This window comes from Ctenopharyngodon idella, chromosome 1 (genome assembly GCF_019924925.1).
Source record: "Ctenopharyngodon idella isolate HZGC_01 chromosome 1, HZGC01, whole genome shotgun sequence".
NCBI lineage: Eukaryota > Metazoa > Chordata > Actinopteri > Cypriniformes > Xenocyprididae > Ctenopharyngodon > Ctenopharyngodon idella.
In genome coordinates, this window is record NC_067220.1 from 16,668,741 (window position 1) to 16,691,103 (window position 22,363).

The 22,363-nt window shown below is 36.5% G+C and overlaps 2 protein-coding genes across 8 annotated transcripts in view; one reads left to right on the top strand and one right to left on the bottom strand.

The window, feature by feature from the left end:
* Positions 1–3,184: 3,184 nt before the first annotated feature.
* Positions 3,185–5,850, bottom strand: fgf20a (fibroblast growth factor 20a). Its single transcript, XM_051895836.1, has 3 exons — positions 4,939–5,850; positions 4,388–4,491; positions 3,185–4,188 (listed from the first exon to the last, which is right to left on the bottom strand). Exons 1-3 carry the CDS (start codon positions 5,213–5,215, stop codon positions 3,943–3,945), a joined length of 627 nt encoding a protein of 208 aa, XP_051751796.1. The 5' UTR covers positions 5,216–5,850; the 3' UTR covers positions 3,185–3,942.
* A 2,071-nt stretch (positions 5,851–7,921) lies between these two features.
* Positions 7,922–22,363, top strand: part of micu3a (mitochondrial calcium uptake family, member 3a) — a 31,380-nt gene continuing 16,938 nt past the window's right edge. For 2 of the 7 annotated variants that reach the window (XM_051903149.1, XM_051903175.1), the window contains exons 1-7: positions 7,926–8,247; positions 9,421–9,565; positions 12,341–12,372; positions 12,546–12,624; positions 17,106–17,153; positions 18,752–18,834; positions 18,952–19,023. In XM_051903149.1, coding sequence (XP_051759109.1) covers positions 7,939–8,247; positions 9,421–9,565; positions 12,341–12,372; positions 12,546–12,624; positions 17,106–17,153; positions 18,752–18,834; positions 18,952–19,023 — 768 coding nt within the window. In that variant the 5' untranslated portion in view covers positions 7,926–7,938. Of the gene's footprint in view, positions 8,248–9,420; positions 9,566–12,340; positions 12,373–12,545; positions 12,625–17,105; positions 17,154–18,751; positions 18,835–18,951; positions 19,024–22,363 lie in introns of all 7 variants that reach the window. The other 5 variants (XM_051903160.1, XM_051903194.1, XM_051903168.1 and 2 more) reach the window with 4 other exon arrangements.

The window sequence follows — 22,363 nt, forward strand, 5'->3', positions numbered from 1 at the left end:
TCTAAGACAGGTGTTGAAGTGAGTGATCTTTCACCTGCATGTCTTTGTGGCTCAGGTAAAAACTGCACAGGTGTTCATGCGGCAAGTCAAAGGTACAAAGGTGTACACACACACACAGAGAGAGAGAGAGAGATGTGTGACTACATAGACTCTCTCTCTCTCTCTCTCTCTCTCTCTCTCTCTCTTTCTCTGAGGTAAAAAATAATAAAAAGTAGATCTGTCGATCGGGCCACATCAGCCTCACCACATCCTTAGCTGTAGCAGTGTTTCTGCTTGGGGGAAAACCCCTGTGTGTGTGTGTGTGTGTGTGTGTGCAGGCTGGGGTGTGTGCAGGCCGACTGACTCTCAGTTAGGAGAACCCCTGGCTCATCATCACAGAGATTTGGAGATCACACAACGCACAGAGCTTGCTGATATGCCTGCGCACACAAATAGAAGTATCATCCCACCCTCCAACCCCCCAAAAAGGGGAAAAGACACACAGTTCAGACACTCCTACCCTACATAATGTCAGTTATGTAAGCTGTAAAGTTCTGCTGTGAACTTTTACACAGGACAAACTCTCTCCTTTTATTTCTCTAGCTGTCTGCTGCTACTCAACATTTAGAAAACAATGTCGATGTACTGTACACTGTAAAACATGGTAACCTGTAATTGTTACCTTAAAGGGATAGTTTTAATTCTGTCATGATTTATTCACCATCATGCCTTCTTTAGTGTACTATAAGACATTTTACATGTGATTTACAATTTTTTTTTGTAATATTATAAATGCCTTAACTGTCACTTTTCATCAATTTGAAGGGTTAGTTCACCCAAAAATACAATACTGAGCCAGCGTTCTGATGTAGAACCTGGAAGTGCTGAGCATAAACAGCGTACAAGAATGACACAAAAGAGAAGATATTGTTGAATAAAGTCAATATTTTTGTTTTGTTTTTGCGCACAAAAGGTATTCTCGTCACTTCATAACATTAAGGTTGAACCACTGTAGTCACTTGGACTGTTTTGACAATGTCTTTAGTACCTTTCTGGACCTTGAAAGTGGTGGTTTAAATTGCTATCTATGGAGGAGTCGTATTGGATTTCATCAAAAATATCTTAATTTGTGTTCTGAAGATGAACGAAGGTCTTACGAGTGTGAAATGACATGAGGGTGAGTAATTAATTACAGATTTTTCATTTTTGGGTGAACTAACCCTTTAACGTGTCCTCCCTGGATAAAAGTATAAATTTGGGTAAAAATGGTCTCTTTTTTTTTTTTTTTTTTTTGTATGTGTTTTGAATTAAAATGAGTTCTAAATGTCTACTATTTTGCATTAAAATATTTAAAATGAAATGAGGAAGGTAATGGACACAATTTTAGTATTCCCATGACCCTCATAGTGACACTAATGCACTTGTATTTGACACTTTTTAGATATGTAGTAGATTTCCAAATGATTTTAATTTGTTGCATTTAAATGTGGAAATATTATGTCACATGCAAAAAAAAGTGTTACAACACTCCCCATCTCCCCTATTTCTCAGTAGTTTGACCGAGAACCCTCATATCAGTGTTATTTTGGAAACGCATGTGTGCCCCAGATCCACCTCTACCCTTACATTACTTAAAAAGTATCATTCCTTAAACACACAAACAGTCTCACTCTCACAGACAGGCAGCAAGCTCATCGAGTGTCATCAAAGCTCATGAATCATAACCGTAAGGAAGGATAGGATGTGAAAAGCATCAAATAGAAAGAAATAAGAGATGAGAAAAACACAAAGCTCTTGTCAGTCAGTAATTGTGGCGTTTCAGACCACACGTGATCGTGGCCTCATGCTTCCTAAGAAAACTTCCACCTGCAGTGGATCAGCAAACGTACTATATCCCACAATCCAGCATTCTACAACAGCTTTGAGAGCTTTTTTGAATCCTAGTGCATGGCTTTCAAAAGATACTTAGCAAAAGAAAAGGCCACTTTGTGGAGGACTTCCCACAGGCCAGAGTTGCAGGGTGTCACTTGAGAAGGTTGCCGTAGGAAAAGAAGGGGAGGGGAGTTTGTTTTTAGGTCATTGTGTTTTAATGTAAGCATTGTGCTGCCTTTTTAACAGCGGGTGTCAGAGAAAGCATGGAATTTAGTGAAATGGAAAGATCCTGGAGCATGAAATCTAAGGGTTAGTTCACTCAAAAATGAAAATTCTGTCATTAATTACTCACCCTCATGTCGTTTCAAACTTGTAAGACTTTCGTTCATCTTAGGAACACAAATGAAGATCTTTTTGATGAAATCTGAGAGCTTTCTGTCCCTCCATAGACAGCCTACGCAATTGAAACTTTGACGCTTCAAAAAGTTCATAAAGAGATCGTAAAATTAATCCATATGAATTGAGCGGTTTAGTCCAAATTTTCTGAAGATACTCAATCGCTTTATAGGATAAACAGATTGAATTTAGGCTTATATTCACATGTAAACATTCATCAACTCACACATCAGTTGGTAAACGGAAGCTCAAGCATGTTTGCTTGACGCATGCTAGAACCATTGAGGTTCATTCTCGTGTGTTACGCAGCACGTTTGAACTTCCGGAAGGTTTGTTCTCACGTGTCAAGCAGGTTTGGTTCTGTTTATGTTCGCTGATCAATGTTTATATGTGGATAAAAGCCTAAATTAAATCTGTTCATCATAAAAAGCGATTGAGTCTCTTCAGAAAATTTGGACTAAACCGCTCAATACATACAGATTAGTTTTACGATCTCTTTATGAACTTTTTGTAGCGTCAAAGTTTTAATTGTGTAGCTCTCAATGGAGAAAGCTCTCAGATTTCATCATTTGTGTTCCGAGGACGAATGAAAGTATTGCGGGTTTGGAACAACATGAGGGTGAGTAATTAATGACAGAATTTTCATTTTTGAGTGAACCAACCCTTTAACATTTTTTTGCAAATCGTATTATCGTGACTTACATGTGTACTGTTTAGCATAACCATTTAGGCTTTTAAGCTATTAAAAGCTCATTTGATTTAATTTCCCTGCAATAGGATCGATGAAAATCAGACAGCTGTAGACACCTGCTGTCCCTGCTTACATTTTCCTAAAAGTCGACCTCCTTTTCCTTTCTCCAAATAGAAATTCAATAACCATTCACCTCTGACAGGTGACCTTATGTTTCTACTGAAAAGACAGACACAACAAAATGCAATCATTTGAACTGTTTAATTCCCCAGTGAATTCTGGAACATTCTCAGGCTCTTAAGGATCTGGTTTAATGACATGAGAGATAAACAAAAAACGGGGGGGACACCAAGGTGGACCACATACAACCGAAAATTAACAACTCATATAAGAAAATACTTTCTTCAGTAGTTCTGTCTCTAGAAGTCATGTCTCTATAGTGGTAGAAAATAAAGCTCTCATGACGTCCTGTTACATCTTGCATATATTCTTGTAAAAATATACTTTCAAAATAAATAAATATATAAAATAAATATCTTTAAAAAACATAAATTAAAGGACCTAAAGAGAAATGTTTGGAGGAGTTTATGTCTCCTGCTTGTCCATGCCAGTGTTTTGAAAGAGTATGAAATCTCAAAAGCATTTCGCAGAATTCCTTCAGAAGCCTTCTAGAATTTTCAGTAGTAGTAGATGTCCATTATTCTCTTGCGAGAGGTCCACCAGTGGTAATTTGCTCTCTTTTAATCCAAAATCCCTACATATAGCAGGTGAATGGATCCAAAGCAGTGTTCTGTTCTTCAGGAATTATCCAGAGTCCAGACATTTGGTTCCTGCCACTGCAGTCAACGGCTTTCCATCTCCTGCTTTTGCTCCAACCTTGGCCGCAGAAGAGGGCCTCTTTTCCCCCCATCTGCACTGCTTTCTCCTGAGACAGGTCTGTCTGGGGGGGGGGTAAAGAGCATGCAGGTGCTTTTTTTTGCGTTTGAGTTTGAGGTTCAGTGGATTCAGCTTTGACCTAGTATCTCCTTGTAAAGCTCAGGAACGCGCTCTGGATCCACAGGCCGTGGCAAGAAATGCGTGAAGCGCTGGTGCCTCCGAGAGCGGGCTCCATCTCGAGACGTTCCGTCTTTGTTGAGGGCTACGTAATAATGAGATCCTCGCTCGCCGTGTCGATACAGGTTAGAAGAGTAAGTGTTGTACCAGTTCTCCTCAAACTGCTCTCTGAACACACACTCCGCTGTCAGCTTATCCTAAGAGAAAGAGAGGGGAAAGCAAGGGTTAACCATGCACACTGCATAATAAGTACAAACAGAAGGATAAACTATGTCCAAAGGCTATTTGAAATTGCACCATAAATCACATTCTCAATTTAGCACAGGCAGGCTATGAATGAAATTAATTGTTGCATTACTCAATAATATGCAGTAGTAGCATTTATGCTATACTTACAGATCCATACAGTTCGCCCTTGCTGTTCATTCCCAGATACAATCCGCTATCCACACCACGGATGCTCACCATGCCCACAGCGAGGCTAATGAATTCCAATATACCTGTGAGAGAAGCACAGCTGTTAGTTCTCAGTTGAGACAGCAGGACAAGCACCTGCAATAGTGGCATCAACCTGCCCTATACTTAATTCATGACGTCTTTCACACTTAATCACTATGTTTTGCTATATTATAATGAACATTATTTGAACACAGTAGCCTATGACCGTGGAAATAATAATAATCACCATCGTCATAATAATATCATCACATTTTACATTACAGTGGAGTGCAGTTACATAAGTAGAGATTGACCAACACTCAGCAATAATCATGATGCATATTAAGTAACAAAGACTTTTAACCGTTAAAATAATCATTATCAGTCCAGGTCAATTTCTATACACAAGTACCTAATATATATAGCTAGTGTTATTATTATAGTACTAATTTATTACAGTGGCATGCAATATTTTGTAGCATTGACTGTAATAATGAAACAATACTTACCAAATCTGCTGTGGTCTTTTCTCGTGCCTTGCACCGAACCGTCCGGTAATATCTCGAGGTGGTAGCCGGTCCTGCAGTAGAGCTGCCGGCGGCGGAGGATCCCTTTCAGATGCGTCAGGTCCGGTGAAGTGCTGCGTGACAGGCGCTCGGCGGAGACGATGTGCTCGTTCATCAGAGCACCGGAGTCCCCGGGGGGTGTGAGGACGAAATGAGACCCGTGCGCAAAGCTCTCAAAGCCGTGAGAGAAGCTGCCCGCCAGCTCACCGACTGCACCCATCACCGACAGTCGAAGAAAAGTTGCCGTGAGGAGAGCCCCTGTGGTTTCTCTTTCCCTAGTGTTTTGCGCAGTCACTGCTTGCGGCTTTGACAGTCAATGCGTGTTTACATCCGATTCTCTCTCGCTCTCTCCCTCTCGGTTTAGCACATGCTCTCTCGACCTTCCAGGCTACTCCCCTTTGCTCCGGTCCCCTGCGTATCCAATACTCTCTCTTACGCACTCCAGCACACAAGCTTATGCGGCTTCTCTCCTCTTGTGCTCTCTGGATGTGACTGGCTCTGTTCTGAAGCAGCAGCCTAAATATGGCCCTTATGTAAATGCCCTCTTGACATATGCTAATGGAGCCCTTTATAGATGACTGTTTGAAACATAACTCCTTGATCGTTTGATCCTCTTCTTCTGTCTTCTTTGATGATCGGTTTCATCTGCATCCACGCGTTTAATCCATTGATGGATTATGATAAAAGTGCAGAAAGCAACATTGTGGAGATGAGTGCGCAACGAGGAAAAGAAAAGTGCAGTTGGATGGTGAAGAGGGATGCGCACTGTGTACCGATCCGTTCCGTTCCCCGGGGTTTACGCGCACTGACGCGCTCTGGCGAATCTCTAGTGTGAAGCAGGTGGAAGCCAAGGAGGAAAAAGGAAAAGAAAGGGGGCGGTGCTCGATAGAGAACGAGAGGGAGAGAGAGAGAGAGAGAGAGAGAGAGAGAGAGAGAGAGAGAGAGACAAGACTTCAAGGTGTGTGCGTTAGTTGATGCCAAAAAGTCTCTTGTACTTGATTTGCGACTTGGTTTATACCATTATACTTGGGTTTAGACTTTCGCTTAATCGATAGCCAGGTGTAAATTTATATGACCTCTAAAGTGTGCATGTAACTGCCTTTAAAAGAATAAAGAAGGAAAAGTCAAAACAACCTGCACATCTGTGCAAACGCCATCACTGCACTGTCAGCTCTGACTGATGTCAACGTGCCTTTGAACAGTTCCAGCATAACATGAGTTCAGATGAAGTATCAAAGATATCAAAGATCAAAGATTCATTACGCACAAAAGAAGGGTCATTAACACAAAGGAAACGAAATGTTTGATGGCAAATCGTTGATACTATGAGTGATTGATATAGAAATTTTCCAGCCCAACAGCTAAGAACATGCCTCAAAGTAGATATTACATGAAAGATTACTTAGGTATGGATCAGGTGTTGCCTTGTTAATTTAAAACAAGATGCGCGCGCAATCAACTGCGCTTAAATGTACTATTCTCCGGAGACCCACCAATTTATTAGCATGTGTTTGTTAATATTTGTCAAATATAATAATATATATATATATATATATATATATATATATATATATATATATATATATATATATAGGATGAATTCAGGTTGATTGGGACACATTTTACCACCGAGATGACTGGGGGAAAAGTGTCCCAATCAACCTGAATTCACCATATATATATATATATATATATATATATCATTGAGTCATAACATTTAAGTGGCAAAGCCCTTCTTTGCTATCTCTCACGAGGATATAGATCACTTCCACCGTAGGTGATTTATCAACGGTTCTCTCGAGGGACACGTTCTCCCACGTCGTTCCCCTTAGCTCATTAGTATTTATGATCTCCAAAAATACCTTAAACCAAAATCAATGTGGTCAGCTAGAGCAGGATCAATCCACAGGCGCAGTGGATCGATCACTTGCAATAGAGATGTCAGTTATGTGTCAGGTTTCGTGGTGACATTGACAGTTTGCTGCATGGGTAAACCAAAAACACGTCATAGGAGTTTGGCGCTTTTCATAAAAGCTCATAGACTCTGATCAGACATTTGAGTTAGAGGTCTGCGCGGGATGGATTTTCAATCCCCCTGCTACACGCGCATATCACCCGCATCTGCACTCAACAATTCTAAACTTGCATCACTCTGTTGCGTCTGATCCCGATTGCAGACGTATTTGAGTCATTTGACTTCGATGACTGTACAATTAACAAAACTTTGATTTGCGTAATCACACTAAAGTATGTGTAAATAGACCTTAAAATTGTCTGAATATGAGAAGGTTGAAACAAATGTCTTTAATTTTTTTAGATGTTTACTTGGTAGACAGGGTGTGGCAGGGAATAACTTTAAGAAGTTGACTTAATTTCTTCACTAAGGTAGCCTACATTTTGCAGTAGCATCTGTTGAGGTTCGTCTTGCGCAACAAAAAATGGTCTTTTGTTGCCGCTCGATTGCTAAACTAAAGTTTAAACAAAACACAGATTTTTATATTTGTTTATATGATGTTTAATTGTAATATGTAAATCTATAATAAAGCTAAAATTGCTTGTGCTTATGTTTTGTCGACGTATACTGTATCTACTAATAAACTGAAAGCGCTCGAGCGGCTTACAGTTGCTATGGTTACCTCATCAGGCAAACGCGACTTGTTTAGCGCACTCTTTTTTTTGTAAAAACTTTATTTGAAACGTTTAGTCGTGTAAAAAGAACACCCCACCTTTTGTTTTGACTTCTTTTGTGGGGGTTCAAGCCTGAATTTGACAAGTAATCAGACTTACATATGCGTTGGCAACTGTTTTTCATATCATTATATAAGTTTATTTTACATTATATAGGCTACCTTTAACGACCAGAGTTCAAATGGACATGTTGGACTTGCTGCTGTTCTGTTCTGGGTGATCCCGGTGAGGGAGCAGCACATGATCTCGCGATGAATGAATGAGAACTCGAGAATCTTGCACAAATTCTGTCATACAACAATAATGGCCGCTGTGCGCAGACTAGGAGGTATATTTAGGAGTTTTTCTTCGGCTCCACGGAATGCACTTTTTCGTTCTCCGGTGAAGGATAACCGATGCAGACTCAGAGGAATAGCAGTTGCTGTGGGTGTTGCAGCCGGAGGAGCCGTGTTGTATTATTATTATTCAGATATGGGCGGATTCAGAGCTAGAAAAGCCCCGAAAAACGGAACGGGCTGTCGGGCACTGCTGCCTTCACTACCCGCTGTAGCCGCAAAGGATAAGGTATGACTGTTCCCACTGTTCTCAGTGCCACGTAACACTGCTTCCTATTAGTGTTTTTTTCCTGGCAAGGGTTTTTCAATGTCAAGTCTATGCAACTGCTTCTGGGAAATGAACTGTTATTGGGCTTTGTTGCTGTAGAGTTTGGTGAATTGTTTTGCTTACGCACACAAACAATCATAATGCTTCGATACTATGACAATGCGCATTTGTGTGATGCTGCAGCAGGAAGAAGGGCGCTTTCCCCAGTCATGGTGCTGAAATGACTGCGCACACGAGTGACTGTTTCAGATCACATAACCTATCCGAGCGTTACGGTTGGTTAAAACAGCTATTCACCTATCTGTGCTGTATCATAGAGGCCTGTCAAACAGTACCCTATCAGAGTTGAGCTGTCATATATAAGCACAGAATTCTTTGGCACGTCCATATAAACATATTTTTGGGATTTTTGTATCTTTGGCAGACGATCATATTTGGTTTCCATGGGCTGCCAGATGTTTTGGTCTGACTGTTCCACTTAGTAACTAAATGTTTTCTTGATTGGGGTGGAAACGTTGCAGTTCTTTCATCCCTTGTGTGTGTTACCACATTAAAGAAAAATTTTCTTTGACTCAGTTTAGTGTGGAGAGATGAAATAGTATTTTCTTACATATAAATATATTTTTCAAGTGGTGTGTGTTTGTGTGTGTGTGTATATATATATGTATGTGTATATATATATATATATATATATATATATATATATATACACACACACATGCATGCATGCATACGTACACACATACATAAACTTAATAATTTAAAAATATTAAAAAGTTGTTCTAGTACATTTTATTTATAAATAAATAGTTATAAATAAAATCTAAATCTATATATTTTAGTATTTTAATATCTATATATTTTATATTGAGTATATTGTCATTCAATACATGCCACATGGGAATAATATAGTGTACAAGTGTGAAAAAAAAGTCTGAGTTTCATGACACAAAAGGCAGAACAATTCCACATGACGCCCTTCATGAGGACCATTTGATGTCAGATGAAACAGATGTTATCTGTTTAACCTGACTTTGAACAGAGACAGCTTCACTATACATAATGATTAGCAATTTAACACTAAAAACATTTTAGATTAAGATTTAAGATTTTGCTTGTCGTTGTTTCTTGCAGGCTCCGTTTGATTTTGACGAAGGTGACGTGTACATGTCGTCTCATGAGCATCGTTTCCGTCTCTTCAGCTCAGTGGAGTATGAGGGACAGCTGTACATGACTCCTCAGAACTTCATCGAGTCGGTCACCATGAGTGAGCCCCGCGGTGAGTACACACATGCTCTATCTAAACTCAGAGTTATACTTCATTTAAACTACTTTAGGGACAGCAGCAGAGTGCAAAGCTCTTTACTGTAAAATCTGCTTTATTTGCCTTACTCTAAAATTCATGTAAAATGTTTGCCTTATTTGCCTTAAGTAAGGTAGACCAAGAATTGTATATTTTTTTTTTTTTCTTTTTTTTAAAAGTATTTGATGGTCTTGGAATCACCTAATGTGGTCTTCTCTAATCATATAAGTTAACTAGCTCCAAGTAGACTTAACTCAGGTCTGTGATTATATGCATCATTTTGTTTTGTACATTTAGCAGACACACTTTTATCCAAAGTGACTTAAACATGAGGAAGAGGGATATGTCTAGGTGTCTCTTATTTAAATAAGATAAAATGAAACTATTATGTTGTTATTTGAGGGAAATATGACTTGTTTCTTTTCCCCCAGTACTTCATAGTGCACATAAAACTGTTTAATTAGGACATCAGTGTGAATTAAATGTTTTGTTGTTGTGTCTTAATCTTATAGTATGCTAATTAATAATTTTTAGAAATGAATGTTAGTAGGTCTTAATGGGCCAGATCAAAGCTATTCAAGAGACCCACAGCAGTGCTTACTTATTACTTAGCTGGATTCAATTTCTACTGTTGTTTAGTCTTTGAAGTGCATGTCTTGATAGAATAAATACAATAAATGTCATAGTGTTCCACTAGACACAACAGGCATTAATCTTATATAAAAGGAGCAGGACATCCATTAATGCTACACCTGCAAAACTTTATTGTTTGTGCTTGCTCCATGTTATGACAAAGGCTGAGCATAGAGTTACACAATTAATCATTAAAAGATCACAATCTTGATTCAAATACCCACGTGATGTTATTCCTAAACGATTCGCCTCTGTCTATTAAACCTTTGACAAGTAAGTGCACAGCAGAACATTCAAATCTGCGTTTGCAGCTGCCGCTGAGCCAGAGAGAGCAGTTGTCATGTTTAGGTATGAATCTGCTTCACAAACATTCTTTTCAACCACACAGTATAATTATTTCTGTTACAATAATTCATATGGACGCTTTTCACGTTCCCAGGGTTCTCAGAAGCGGAAGTCGTCATAGTTGGGTAAACTTCTATAGCGGTGAATGGGAGAAGACAGCAAATATCATTTTTGTATTTGCATTTGCTCTTAAAGCAGAAGAGAGAAAGATTTGTTATCACTCCCTCAGCCGTTGTATTAAAAACACCCTCACAGCAGCGTTAATTCGTTGTTGTTGTTTTTTTTTTCATTTTTTTTTTTTCATTTACTGCTAAGGTAATATAACACTAAGTATAGTGTTATAAATGTGTATTTGATTTTTAAAAAATTAAAATATTAAAAACTTTACTAGATTTGTGATGTTTATAATTTGTGGAAATGTGTTATCACAGAAAAGGGTCCAGAAGTACTAGGATAAAAGTTTGTAGTTCGGATATGTCTCGGGTAGCGATAAAAATAGAGTAAATCACCTTTTAAAAGTAACTTGACACTTCAAATAAAGATTGTATCAGTGTTACACCAGTTACACCAGTAGGTGGCGATAAGTGACTGTTTAAAATGTATTTGTCATTGAATTCATTCATTTGTTCAAAAACGCTGATTCATCCAGTAATGAAACAAATTGTGATTCTCAATTTATCCAAAATCGTACAGCTCTAGTGGAGCATGAATAGCAGAAGGGAGGTGTGATTCTAATGTGATATGTATCATTTGTAAATTTAGTTGTTTTGTTTCAGCGTTTGTAACAATAATGTATGTTCTTAAAGGTTAGTTCACCCAAAAATGAAAATTCTGTTATTAAGTACTCACCCTCATGTCATTTCACACCCGTAAGACCTTCGTTCATCAACACTTTCAGATGCCCAGAAAGGTACTAAAGACATATTTAAAACAGTCCATGCGACTACAGTGGTTCAACCTTAATGTTATGTAATGACAAGAATACTTTTTGCGCACAAAAAAAACAATCTAGTAATGGGCGATTTCAAAACACTGCTTCATCAAGAATTTGAAGCTTTATGAATCTTTTGTTTCGAATCAGTGGTTCAGAGTGTGTATCAAACTGCCAAAGTCACGTGATTTCAGTAAACGAGGCTTTGTTACGTCATAATTGTTTCGAAACGTTTAGTAATTTCAATGGTTCACGTGACTTTGGCAGTTTGATACACAATGGAGGCCGCACTGAGCCATTGGATTTTATCAAAAATATCTTAATTTGTGTTCCAAAGATGAACGAAGGTCTAACGGGTGTGAAACGACATGAGGGTCAGTAATTAATGTAAGAAATTTCATTTTTGGGTGAACTAGCCCTTTAATACATAAATAAAGATACATTCAGGATAGTAGTTGCATTATGTCAGATTATGCTGCATGCTCTTGACACCTGAAGCAAAGTCTGTGGGACAAACTGACCTTGAGCCTCTAAGCAGAGCTCCATGGGGCTGATTGCCTGGTTGCTATGACAGAGAACAGGACTGTTTAGCCCAGCTCTCTTCATTTACACCGACAGTGAACTGCCTCTCTCTCACACAGAGATATTTTAGTGGGAAATTCATTGATTGAAACATTTGTTGCAGGATTTTGCTGAGCAGAAAACTGCTACTCTGAAAACAATCTTGTTGTTTTGTCTGATTGTTAAATGGGACAAGACTCCTATTCTGATCTTATCTCACAAGCCACCCTCTTTCTGCTTCTTTTTGTTGCTGTCTGTCTCTGGTCATCCATTTTCCTTAGTCAAAAAACCTTGGAGGTCACTCAACAAACAGGTCTGTTATAAAACTATTGCTAATGCATGCTATGTAGATTTGATAGCTCAGTTAAATTATTTATTATTTATAGATAATAAATAGGTTTGCATTTCAAAATGTATTTATGCATGCAAATAACATGTACAGTCCCCCCCCCACCACCACCACATATGTTCTGTCATGTTTTATAGGAGCTGGAGAAGATCTTGTCTGACACTCCACCAGTTTGGAAAGGAACATCCAAGCTGTTCCGGAACCTTCGGGAACGAGGTGAGTTTTTAATTTTAAGCTCATTATTAGAATTAAAACACTTTATTGGGATCATATGAAGGCAGCGTGTGCATGTGTATGTTTATGCAAAAAATATGGAAATAATTAATCAATGACCATTCTATCTCTCATAATATACACTGCTGTTTTAAAGTTTGGGGTCAATAAGTTTTTTTTTTTTTTTAATGTTTTTTAAAAACGTTTCTGATGCTCACCAAGGCTGCATGTATTTGATCAAAAAAATACAGTAAAAACAGTAATATTGTGAAATATTATTACAATCTAAAATAACTATTTTAATATTTTTTAAAATGTAATTTGTTCCTGTGATGGCAAAGCTGAATTTTCAGCTGCCATATTTCCAGTCTTCAGTGTCACATGATCCTTCAGAAATCATTCTGATATGCTGATTTGATGCTAAAGAAAAAATTCTTATTATTATCAATGTTGAAAACAGTTGTGCTGCTTAATATGTTTGTGGAAACCATGGTACAGTTTTTTCAGGATTTTTTGGTTTTCAAAAGAACCTAATTTATTTAAAATATAAATATTTTGTAACACTGTCACAGTTATTATTGTCACTTTTGGTCCATGTAATGCATCCTTGCTGAATATAAGTATTAATTTCTTTAAAAAAAAATCTTCCTTATCCCAAACTTTTGAACAGTAGTGCATTATAGTGCAAACTATATTATGTAAATCTTTAAAAAAAAGTAAATAAATCAGGTTTTGATTTTGTTAGTATTTCTGTTCTTAAAAGTACCATGGTATTACCATGCTTTTTCTTTGCTTGTTTGTTTTTGACCATAATATCATGACCTTCTTTGAAATATCTATTCATATACCATGTAAAGACCATGGTATATGAATACAGTACTCATTCAGTATCAGTGTACCATGATATTACCACCTAATACCATCAGTGTACCATGGTATCATCACAGTATTTTTATTTATTTATTTGGTAAGGACATGGGAAGACAGAAATAGGGCTAAAAAGACTTTCTCAGTTTTGTGGCTGGTGTACAGAATCATAAAAAAGTAAAATCCAGTCCTTCCAAGTTTTTCTGAGTGATGCTGAATTGTCCTGGCCATTCCTGCCTCTCGTTCTCTTTCTTTCTTGCTCTCTCTCGGTGGGTACCAGTCAAGCACCAGTTAAGCCTAGGCCTGAGGCTTTCACTTCCTGTGAGCACTCCTAAAAATAGCTCAGTTCACGCTCTACGTCTCCCTCTCTCTTACTGTTTCCATTTCCTCCCTCTCATTCTCTCACTGGGACCAGTGCACCATACATTCTCCAGGCAAAATACATGCTTGCTGACCAAAACGAAGATTAAAACCTAAAAACAGAGTGCAGAATAGCATTAATATATAAATAAATATTGTTGAAATAACTGCACGAGCGAGCAGTTCTTCAGCAGCACAGCCACAATTAAAGTATTTGCTTGTGGCGTACGTAACAGCACTTGCTCACACCACCAGCTAATTCCCAGTGGTGATAATTATACACACACACACAGGCAACCACTCCACCCTCTTACACTCCAGCAGGACTCTAAAAATAAACCCTCTGAATTCTGTTCTTCCTAGTAGTAATTGCAGTTTTTGAAATCATCACCTTAAATTGGCGGTGGTACATTTATCTTGGTTTACTGATGTGGAGCCACGCATCCAGAAGATGCCTTGTGTGCCAGAAGCTGAAGCTTGACACGGCATCTGATCTCAAGCTGTGGTAATGATAGCATGCAGATGTTAATTGAGGAAGCTGTGCTAACGAGATCCGTGAATGTGCTCTGGTCTCCAAGGAGCAGTTTCTAAGAGAAAGCGAACACAGCGGACGTCATAGTTAAGAACTTGAAGGAGGCATGGGAAGTTCAAAAGTTGCTGGAAAATCTTCACTATGACTTTGAGAAATACTTATAGCAAGCGATTGAACACCAAGAACACCATTGATTAATTTTTGAGTTAATTTATTTGAGTATGATTGTTTGCTTAAAATAATGTGTTACAGCAAATATGTTAATTTAATTATTTAATTAATTTCTAATTATTATTTATTGGTTTGTTTGTTAACTTTTGAGTATGATTTTTCCTGTAAAATAATACATTATATTATACATATATTATACTAATTATTAGTATAATATTTAATATTAAACATATATTATAGCAAATATATGTTTGGGTTCCAAAAAATATTGAATTGTTTGTTTGTTTAATTATATATATATATATATATATATATATATATATAATTATTATTATTATTAATATTATTTTAAGAGAGAAAAAAAATCATACTCAAAATAAATAAATAAATCCGAACACATATTTGCTATAATGTATTATTTTAAGGAGAAAAAAAAAAAATATATATATATATATATTTTTTTTTTTTTTTTAAATAATACATTATAGCAAATGTGTTCGGTTTTTATTTATTTATTTATATTTGCGTATGATTGTTTCTTTAAAATAATGGGTTTTTTCTAGAAAAATAGTATCCTGGCCTGCATGTTCATTTTGCTTAAATTTACTTAATTGAACTTTAACTGCAAATAAATACATACATACATACATACATAAATGCAGACTCTAAAAATACATTTAGTATTTAGTATTTAAAATAGACTAACCATGTAGTCATGCATTGTTATGATGGCAAATAAATAGAAAATCTTACTTTTAAGAAATGATGAGAAAACACATCCCGTACCTTTTGTTTTTCATGTCAGAGGTCATTTGTCCAAATTAAGCAGTATGTTTGCAAAAATTCTGTCACTTGGAAGCCAGCCAGATTAGACAACATAGTCAGGTTATGTGACTTGTCCTCATCCTCATCTTACTGTTGAACCTGTGCAGTTGATGGTTAATATTTGATTTTAAGTTTTGTGTGTGTTGGGTCCATGTAAAATCTTGTTGAGAACCACTAATACAGACTGTATAAATGAATGGCACTTTTGTGCATGTTTTCTCATAACAAAAATTCTGCAAATATTTTCCATTACTGTTGATATGCATCCAGATCAGGAACCAGACCTTTCTTGAGAACGATCGGTATGCAAACCCTTAAAAGTATGAATCATCTCATACAAACACATCAGATTTGGCATTTAAGAGACAATCCATCCTTAAAATTGGGACTGTATTGAACAGGAATGAATGGAATGTAAAACAGCACCTCTTCATTTAAGGAGCCCTGCTCAAAACAAAGATTTACTGCGTATGTAAGCAGCATATAAACATGAACAAAATGTCTGCCGCTAAAAGCGTTGTTTTACTAGTTTAAAGCAGCTTTTAGACATCAATTAATGTCTTTAAATTTGTTTCAGATCCCCAATGATAACCTTTGACCCAGAGTCTGCAAGTCTAATGACAATTTAACTCAAACCACAGAATTCACAGTGAATTTTAAAGGAATAGTTTACCTTTATCTTTTTTTGTGTGTGTGTGCCATTATAAACCCTGTATTATTTTCTTTATTCCATAAAACATCTATTCCAGACATGAGATTTGAGAGCTCTGGCAGAGGGAACGCTTATCTAGGAATAAGTTCCTTCTAAGGAATATAAGTAAATGTACCCAAATCTTGTCTCTTTTGCTCAGTGGACTTTGAATGCCTCTGTATTGCTTGAGTGAGTGTGTGAGACTGCGGGTGTTGGGTTGAATTTTCAGTGTCAGGTTTTCCTCCCGAAGGCGCACAGGCAGTGTCCCGTAACACTCAGTCCACTCACCCTGAACTATCTGTATGCCTGCTACTGTCTCCATGTCCCCCTTCACACAGAAGCTGTGGAGAGGAACACTTTCAGTGGAGGTGTAGGAAAACTTATCCCTTCTGTCTGCCCTCCCCCAGTGCCTTTACAGGACTTCCATCTTTCCATCAGCCCACCTCGCTTTGTCTCTTTTTCGCTTTTCTTTTGACTCTCACTCTCTCGGTCCTTCGTACTCTACTTTGCCACTTTTCTCACGAGTCTAACAAAAGCAGGGACAGTTCCCTGTCTAAATGGGGCACATCTCCTTGTTCTGACGGATGCCTCTAGAACACCCTTATCCAAACAGAAGCCTTTGAACGCAGCCTCTGTCTCCATGGCGGTCACTCACTGTGTCAAAGTCTTCAGCTTCAGTGTGTGGGCCAAACGCGGGGCAAATGTTGCCTAAATGTAGACGGACACTTTAGCCGAGAGGCACCTTTTTAGATGTTATCGTCATGAAAGGGGGGATTACTTGTCCTTTTTTTTGTTTGAGCAGGAGAAGAAGGGAAAAGGGTATGTGACTCCATCTATCTCTGGAGGCCCATAGCTTTGAAAATCAGTAAACATTTTAATCCAAGCTTCAGATGAGCCGCCTCCTGAGTTTTCAGTTTAGACAAAGAGTAAAAAGAAAAAGGAGAGATTATAAAAAGGGAAGACGTGGCCATTTGAAGGTTGTTAGTGTGTTACTGTACATTAGCAGAATGGATGTGATCCTTTGATATCCTTTTTCAGGCATCATCGCTTACACGGAGTATCTCTTTCTGCTCTGCATTCTGACAAGTGAGTATGACCTCTATCTCTCTATCTTTTCTTCCTCTGTCTCCCTCCCTTAACCTTTCATTCTTATCCCATGCTTTATTTTTCTGTGCCCCTCTCTTTTGAAATCAGCACACTATGGTTCCTATTTTAAACATGAATCAAGGATCGTTCTGGACCATGGATGTTTTATGTCTATAGTGTGGCTCAGACTCAGACAAGGCCCACCCAGACTCTCACCCTCACCCAAAAAAGTTTCACTCAAGTTCACATTTTACTCACTGCATGTTTGTCAACGTTTCAGACTTTGTGCCAGAGAACAGAGGTTGAGAGAGATTTCTATTTCAAAGATCACAAGACTATATTCTCAGTTATATCTAATTTAAATGCCAAATGTTTCTCATATATATATATATATATATATATATAGTGGACACAATTTTTGTCTATAACCATAAAAAGTATCAGTACTAATATACAAATTGAATTTCAATTTTAGAGTAGTCTTGAATTTATATGTTACTTGAAAAGTGTAAATTTTTACACAATTTTGTCACCATTTATCCAATTTTGTGTGACTAACAAAATAATTTGAATTCCCTAAAAATGTCCGTAATCAGGATCCCAGTTGGACGTCGTTTTTCAAGTTTGTAAGTCAAGAAGAGGGAAATTTTTAATTTTTAATATGTAATATTAATTTAATTTGTGGTGTTGACAAAATATAGTACTTTTAAAAATTCTAGTGACATCAAAAAATTGCTTTAAAGTTGTAAAAAAAAAAAATCTTGATCACTTACAGCATTAAAAAATATACATTTTTGCTTATGCAAATATAAAGTTCCATATACATTTGTCATTTATCTAGAAACAAAAGAGACAAATGCTGTATTACAGTAATTGTATATCAGTAACTGCACATATATTAATGAATGTGGATAACATAGCCCAGATTGTTTTGTGAAGGGAGAATTATATGTGAAATATTTGTGTTCAAATTATCTCAGACTTAGATAATATCTTGGCAAATCCAAGCACAGTTTGTTATTGTTCAGATGAAACATTCATGTGTGAGAATACTTGGGTCTTTTCCTCAAGGTAAAAATATGAGAAGCAGGAGACTTAAACAAAAATCTTCATTTGTTCTCCATGTACTGTTTAGGAGAAATAACTGAGATCTAATTTATGATTGTCCATCTGTACAGAGTTGTCTGACTAAGCTAGCATCTTAAAGTAGCTGTAACACACAGTATAAACAGAAATGAACTGCCTAACATGTGTTCTCTCTTCTGCTGTTGCTTGGGCAACATAACAAAGTGGAGACATGTGGCTCTTGATGGGTTGAAAAACACCTGAAGAGAGTGATGAAAGGAAAAGTGGTGAAAGCAAAAGTGTATTGGAAGTTCTTGGGGTGATAACAGGTTCTTACAAATGTGGGCCTCACCTCTGATCTGATCTCTGATTTAGCCACCTAGTGGTTGAAATGTTTAAAAGTGGTTAACCAGATTTACTGCAAAATTTGCAGTGCTAAATGAGCAAATACATTTATACATAGCATTGTTTTATTATATACATGGTACAGCATATTATAATAATTTAACATTCTTTTCACATCTATTCTTCAGAGCCTCATGCAGGCTTTAAGATTGCCTTTAACATGTTTGACGCTGACGGTAACCAGATGGTGGATAAACGGGAATTTCTCGTGGTGAGTGGATAGAGTGTAGAATCTAGCCTTAGAAGTTTGTTTTTAAACAATCGTCTTGGTTAATTAATCATTCATCTTTATTTATTTGCTTTATTCCTTCTCTACTTCTTTTAATAGTTGCAAGAAATCTTCCGAAAGAAAAATGAGAAGAAAGGAAGAAAAGGAGATGCTGAAAAATCTGCTCAACTTGTAAGTTGATATCAGGATTTTTGTTTATAATAATATTGTAATCTGTTTTTCAGTTCCAGTTATCCCAAATTGTGAACTTAAAATTATAATCCTGTATAAAAATGATAGTTTTACACATTTGCACATTTAATTTGGAAAAATAACTAAATCATACAAATAAAAAAAACAAGTTAGATGTCTCTAAATGTGCTAACCTCACAGAGCGTTCAGAACATTTAGTTTTACCTCCTGAGCTTGATGATCAACATTTTCTTACCATTTTCCCTACTTTTTTTTTTTTTTAAGGTTGATTTTCCCTTTTTAAGGTTTCAGACATTTTTTGTTTTCTGTTTGTAGAAAGAGCCATAAACAGTATATTTAGATGCTAATAATTACTGAGGTGTAGACAGTATCTCATTGGTAAGGAAGATTGTTTCCACCACAGAATAGTTTATAACTCGCAGTTCTGAGTAAAAAAAAAAAAAAAAGTCAGAATTGCAGGTTATAGACTCGGAATTGCAAAAAAAAGTCAGAAAAGTTTGTCTCGCAATTTAGAGTTACAAAGTCTGAATTGTGAGATATAAACTCGCGATTGTGAGGAAAAAAGTCAGAATTGCAAGGTATAAACTCAGAATTTCGAGAATTAAAGTCAGAATTGCAAGATATAAACTCAGAATTGCGGGAGAAAAAAGTCTGAAAATTTTGTCTCATAATTTCAAGTTATAAAGTCTGAATTGTGAGAACTAAAGTCAGAATTGGAAGATATAAACTTGCAACTGGGAAAAAAGTCTGAAAGTTCGTCTTGCAATTTCGAGTTGTAAAGTCTGAATTGTGAGATATAAACTCGCAACTGTAAGAAAAAATTTAGAATTGCGAGATAAAAAGTCGCAATTACCTTTTTAATTGATTTTATATCGCACAATTCTAAAAGTCTGAATTGCGAAAAATACTTTTGCGAACAGTTGCAAGAAAAAAAGTCCTTTTTTATTTCATTTTATTTATTCCATGGCGGAAACAAGCTTCCATACATTGCCTATTTCTTTCTCATTTCTCACAAAGGGATTTTTAGAGGTAGAGTTATATGGCTTTATAAAGCGAAGTTTGTTGTAGCAAATCAGTAATGGTCAGTATTGTCTAAATTGCCTCCGTTCTTTAAAACTAATGAGTGGTACATATTATTGGCAAAGGGTTTCATCCACTTGTTCAGTTTTATGGATTATACTACTATCTCCCATAAGCTGTTTCTGCAGAGCCATGCAAACAAGAGAATTTCATGAGATAAAAAGGAGTTCAAAGACTTGGAATGCAGTATCTGTCTTTCACTATTTACCACATTGTCTTTTGTTCCACATTACTGAGGATTCTTATTTAAAACGATGCCTCTTTTGTTATTCTTCTGTATAAAGAGAAATACATGATAAAGCTCTTTATGTTTTGTGCCTTGGCAACCAGTATCAGAGCAAACATGACATGGGGCAGAATATTTGCTATTGTCATTTTAAATGCTCCAAATGTACAATGAGCCAATGATTAATTTCATATTAATCAAACCTAATACTTTTTCATCAAAATCTTGATGTCACAGATAATGATTTTACTGAGAATTTTAAGAAGTTTAGGCTTATTTTGATTAGTATGCTTGTCCTGATGTCATTTTACAGGCTCTTAGTTTCTAAGAGCGGCTCTCTAAAAAGAGAATGTTAATGTGAAAAATGTACTTGTCATATAATTGTGTTGTAATTTATTTCAAATGTCAGATTCAGTGAGTTATAAGTAAAAAAAAAAAAAAAAAAAAAAAAAACACCAAGTAGAATGGCTGTTTAGCAACAACTTTGAGCTTGTAAGCATTGTGCTTTGTTATAATCTAATTATGATGCTTGTTTGTCAAAAGACTAGGATAAAAATGTTGCCAGGTTGTGAAAACTTAATCAGAGATATTGTTATTGTGTAAAGGAGCATATACTTTGTGTACAAATCTTTCAACACATCATTACTAAATTATATAGTGTTCTACATAAGATATAAATGGAGGGGTGACATCCATTCACACTCACGGAATTCAGCACTCTCTGAAAGCACATGGTGTGAAATACTGGTACTGTAACATGTAATTAGTGGTGTTTGCATCACCATTTGTTTTGCTCATACTTGGGGTTAGTAATATGAGCAAACCCCTAACCCTAAGTGTTAAACCTTGGCACATAAATCATCCTGTGTGCTACGGATATGTATGATACCCCAAATCATGCAGGTTGTCAAAGAGAAGTTGTGTTATATCTAGGGATGTACAGATATTAAAATTCAAGCCGATAGTGAAAAGCCAATAATAAATGCATTTTATAAGTTAATTTAGGCATCAACTTTATATTGTACAGTATTATACATTACAGTATTACAGTATATTAGTATTAATTTATTGAGCTCCAAATCAGCATATGTGACCATGGACCACAAAACCAGGCATAAGTCGCACGGGTATATTTGTAGCAATAGCCAACAATACATTGTATGTGTAACGCGTGTGCGTAGGCAGGCAGGCAGGCAGGCAGATGAAGGCAAAGACGAATAAAGTTCCAATACAAGGTTTAAAATAATCCACACTCGTCGAGCTACATGCGCACATAACTGAAACAAGACCAGACAACGAACACAAACAGCAACTGATATACACAAGAGTAGATTAACTAAGGATACACAGCTGTGATAGTGAGTTAGTGTCCATGGTGAATGATTAGTGGCAGGAAACTAGAACAAAGGAGCACATGTGACTAATGAAGACAAACAAACTGAAAGTCCATGTGGTGTGAGGGTGTGACAGTATGAGTCAAAATTACCGATTTTTCTTTTATGCCAAAAATCATTAGGATATTAAGTACAGATCATGTTCCATGAAGATATTTTGTAAATTTCCTACCATAAATATATCTGACAAAAATGTATTTTTGTGAGTGGATATGCATTGCTAAGGTCTTCATTTGGACAACTTTAAAGGCAATTTTCTCAATATTTAGATTTTTTTGCACCCTCAGATTCCAGATTTTCAAATAGTTGTATCTGGGCCAGATATTGTCCTATCATAACAAACCAGATGATTTCAGATGATGTATAAATCTCAATTTCAAAAAATTGACACTTATGTCTGGTTTTGTGGTCCAGGGTCACATATTAGAATGATTTCTGAAGGCTCATGTGACACTGAAGACTGAAAACTCAGATTTGCAATCACAGGAATTATACTTTTTAAAATATTTAAAAATAGAAAACAGTTATTTTAAATCTTACTAATATTTCACATTAATATTTCACAATTATTACTGGTTTTACTGCATTTTTGATCAAATAAATGTAGTTTTGGTGAGCA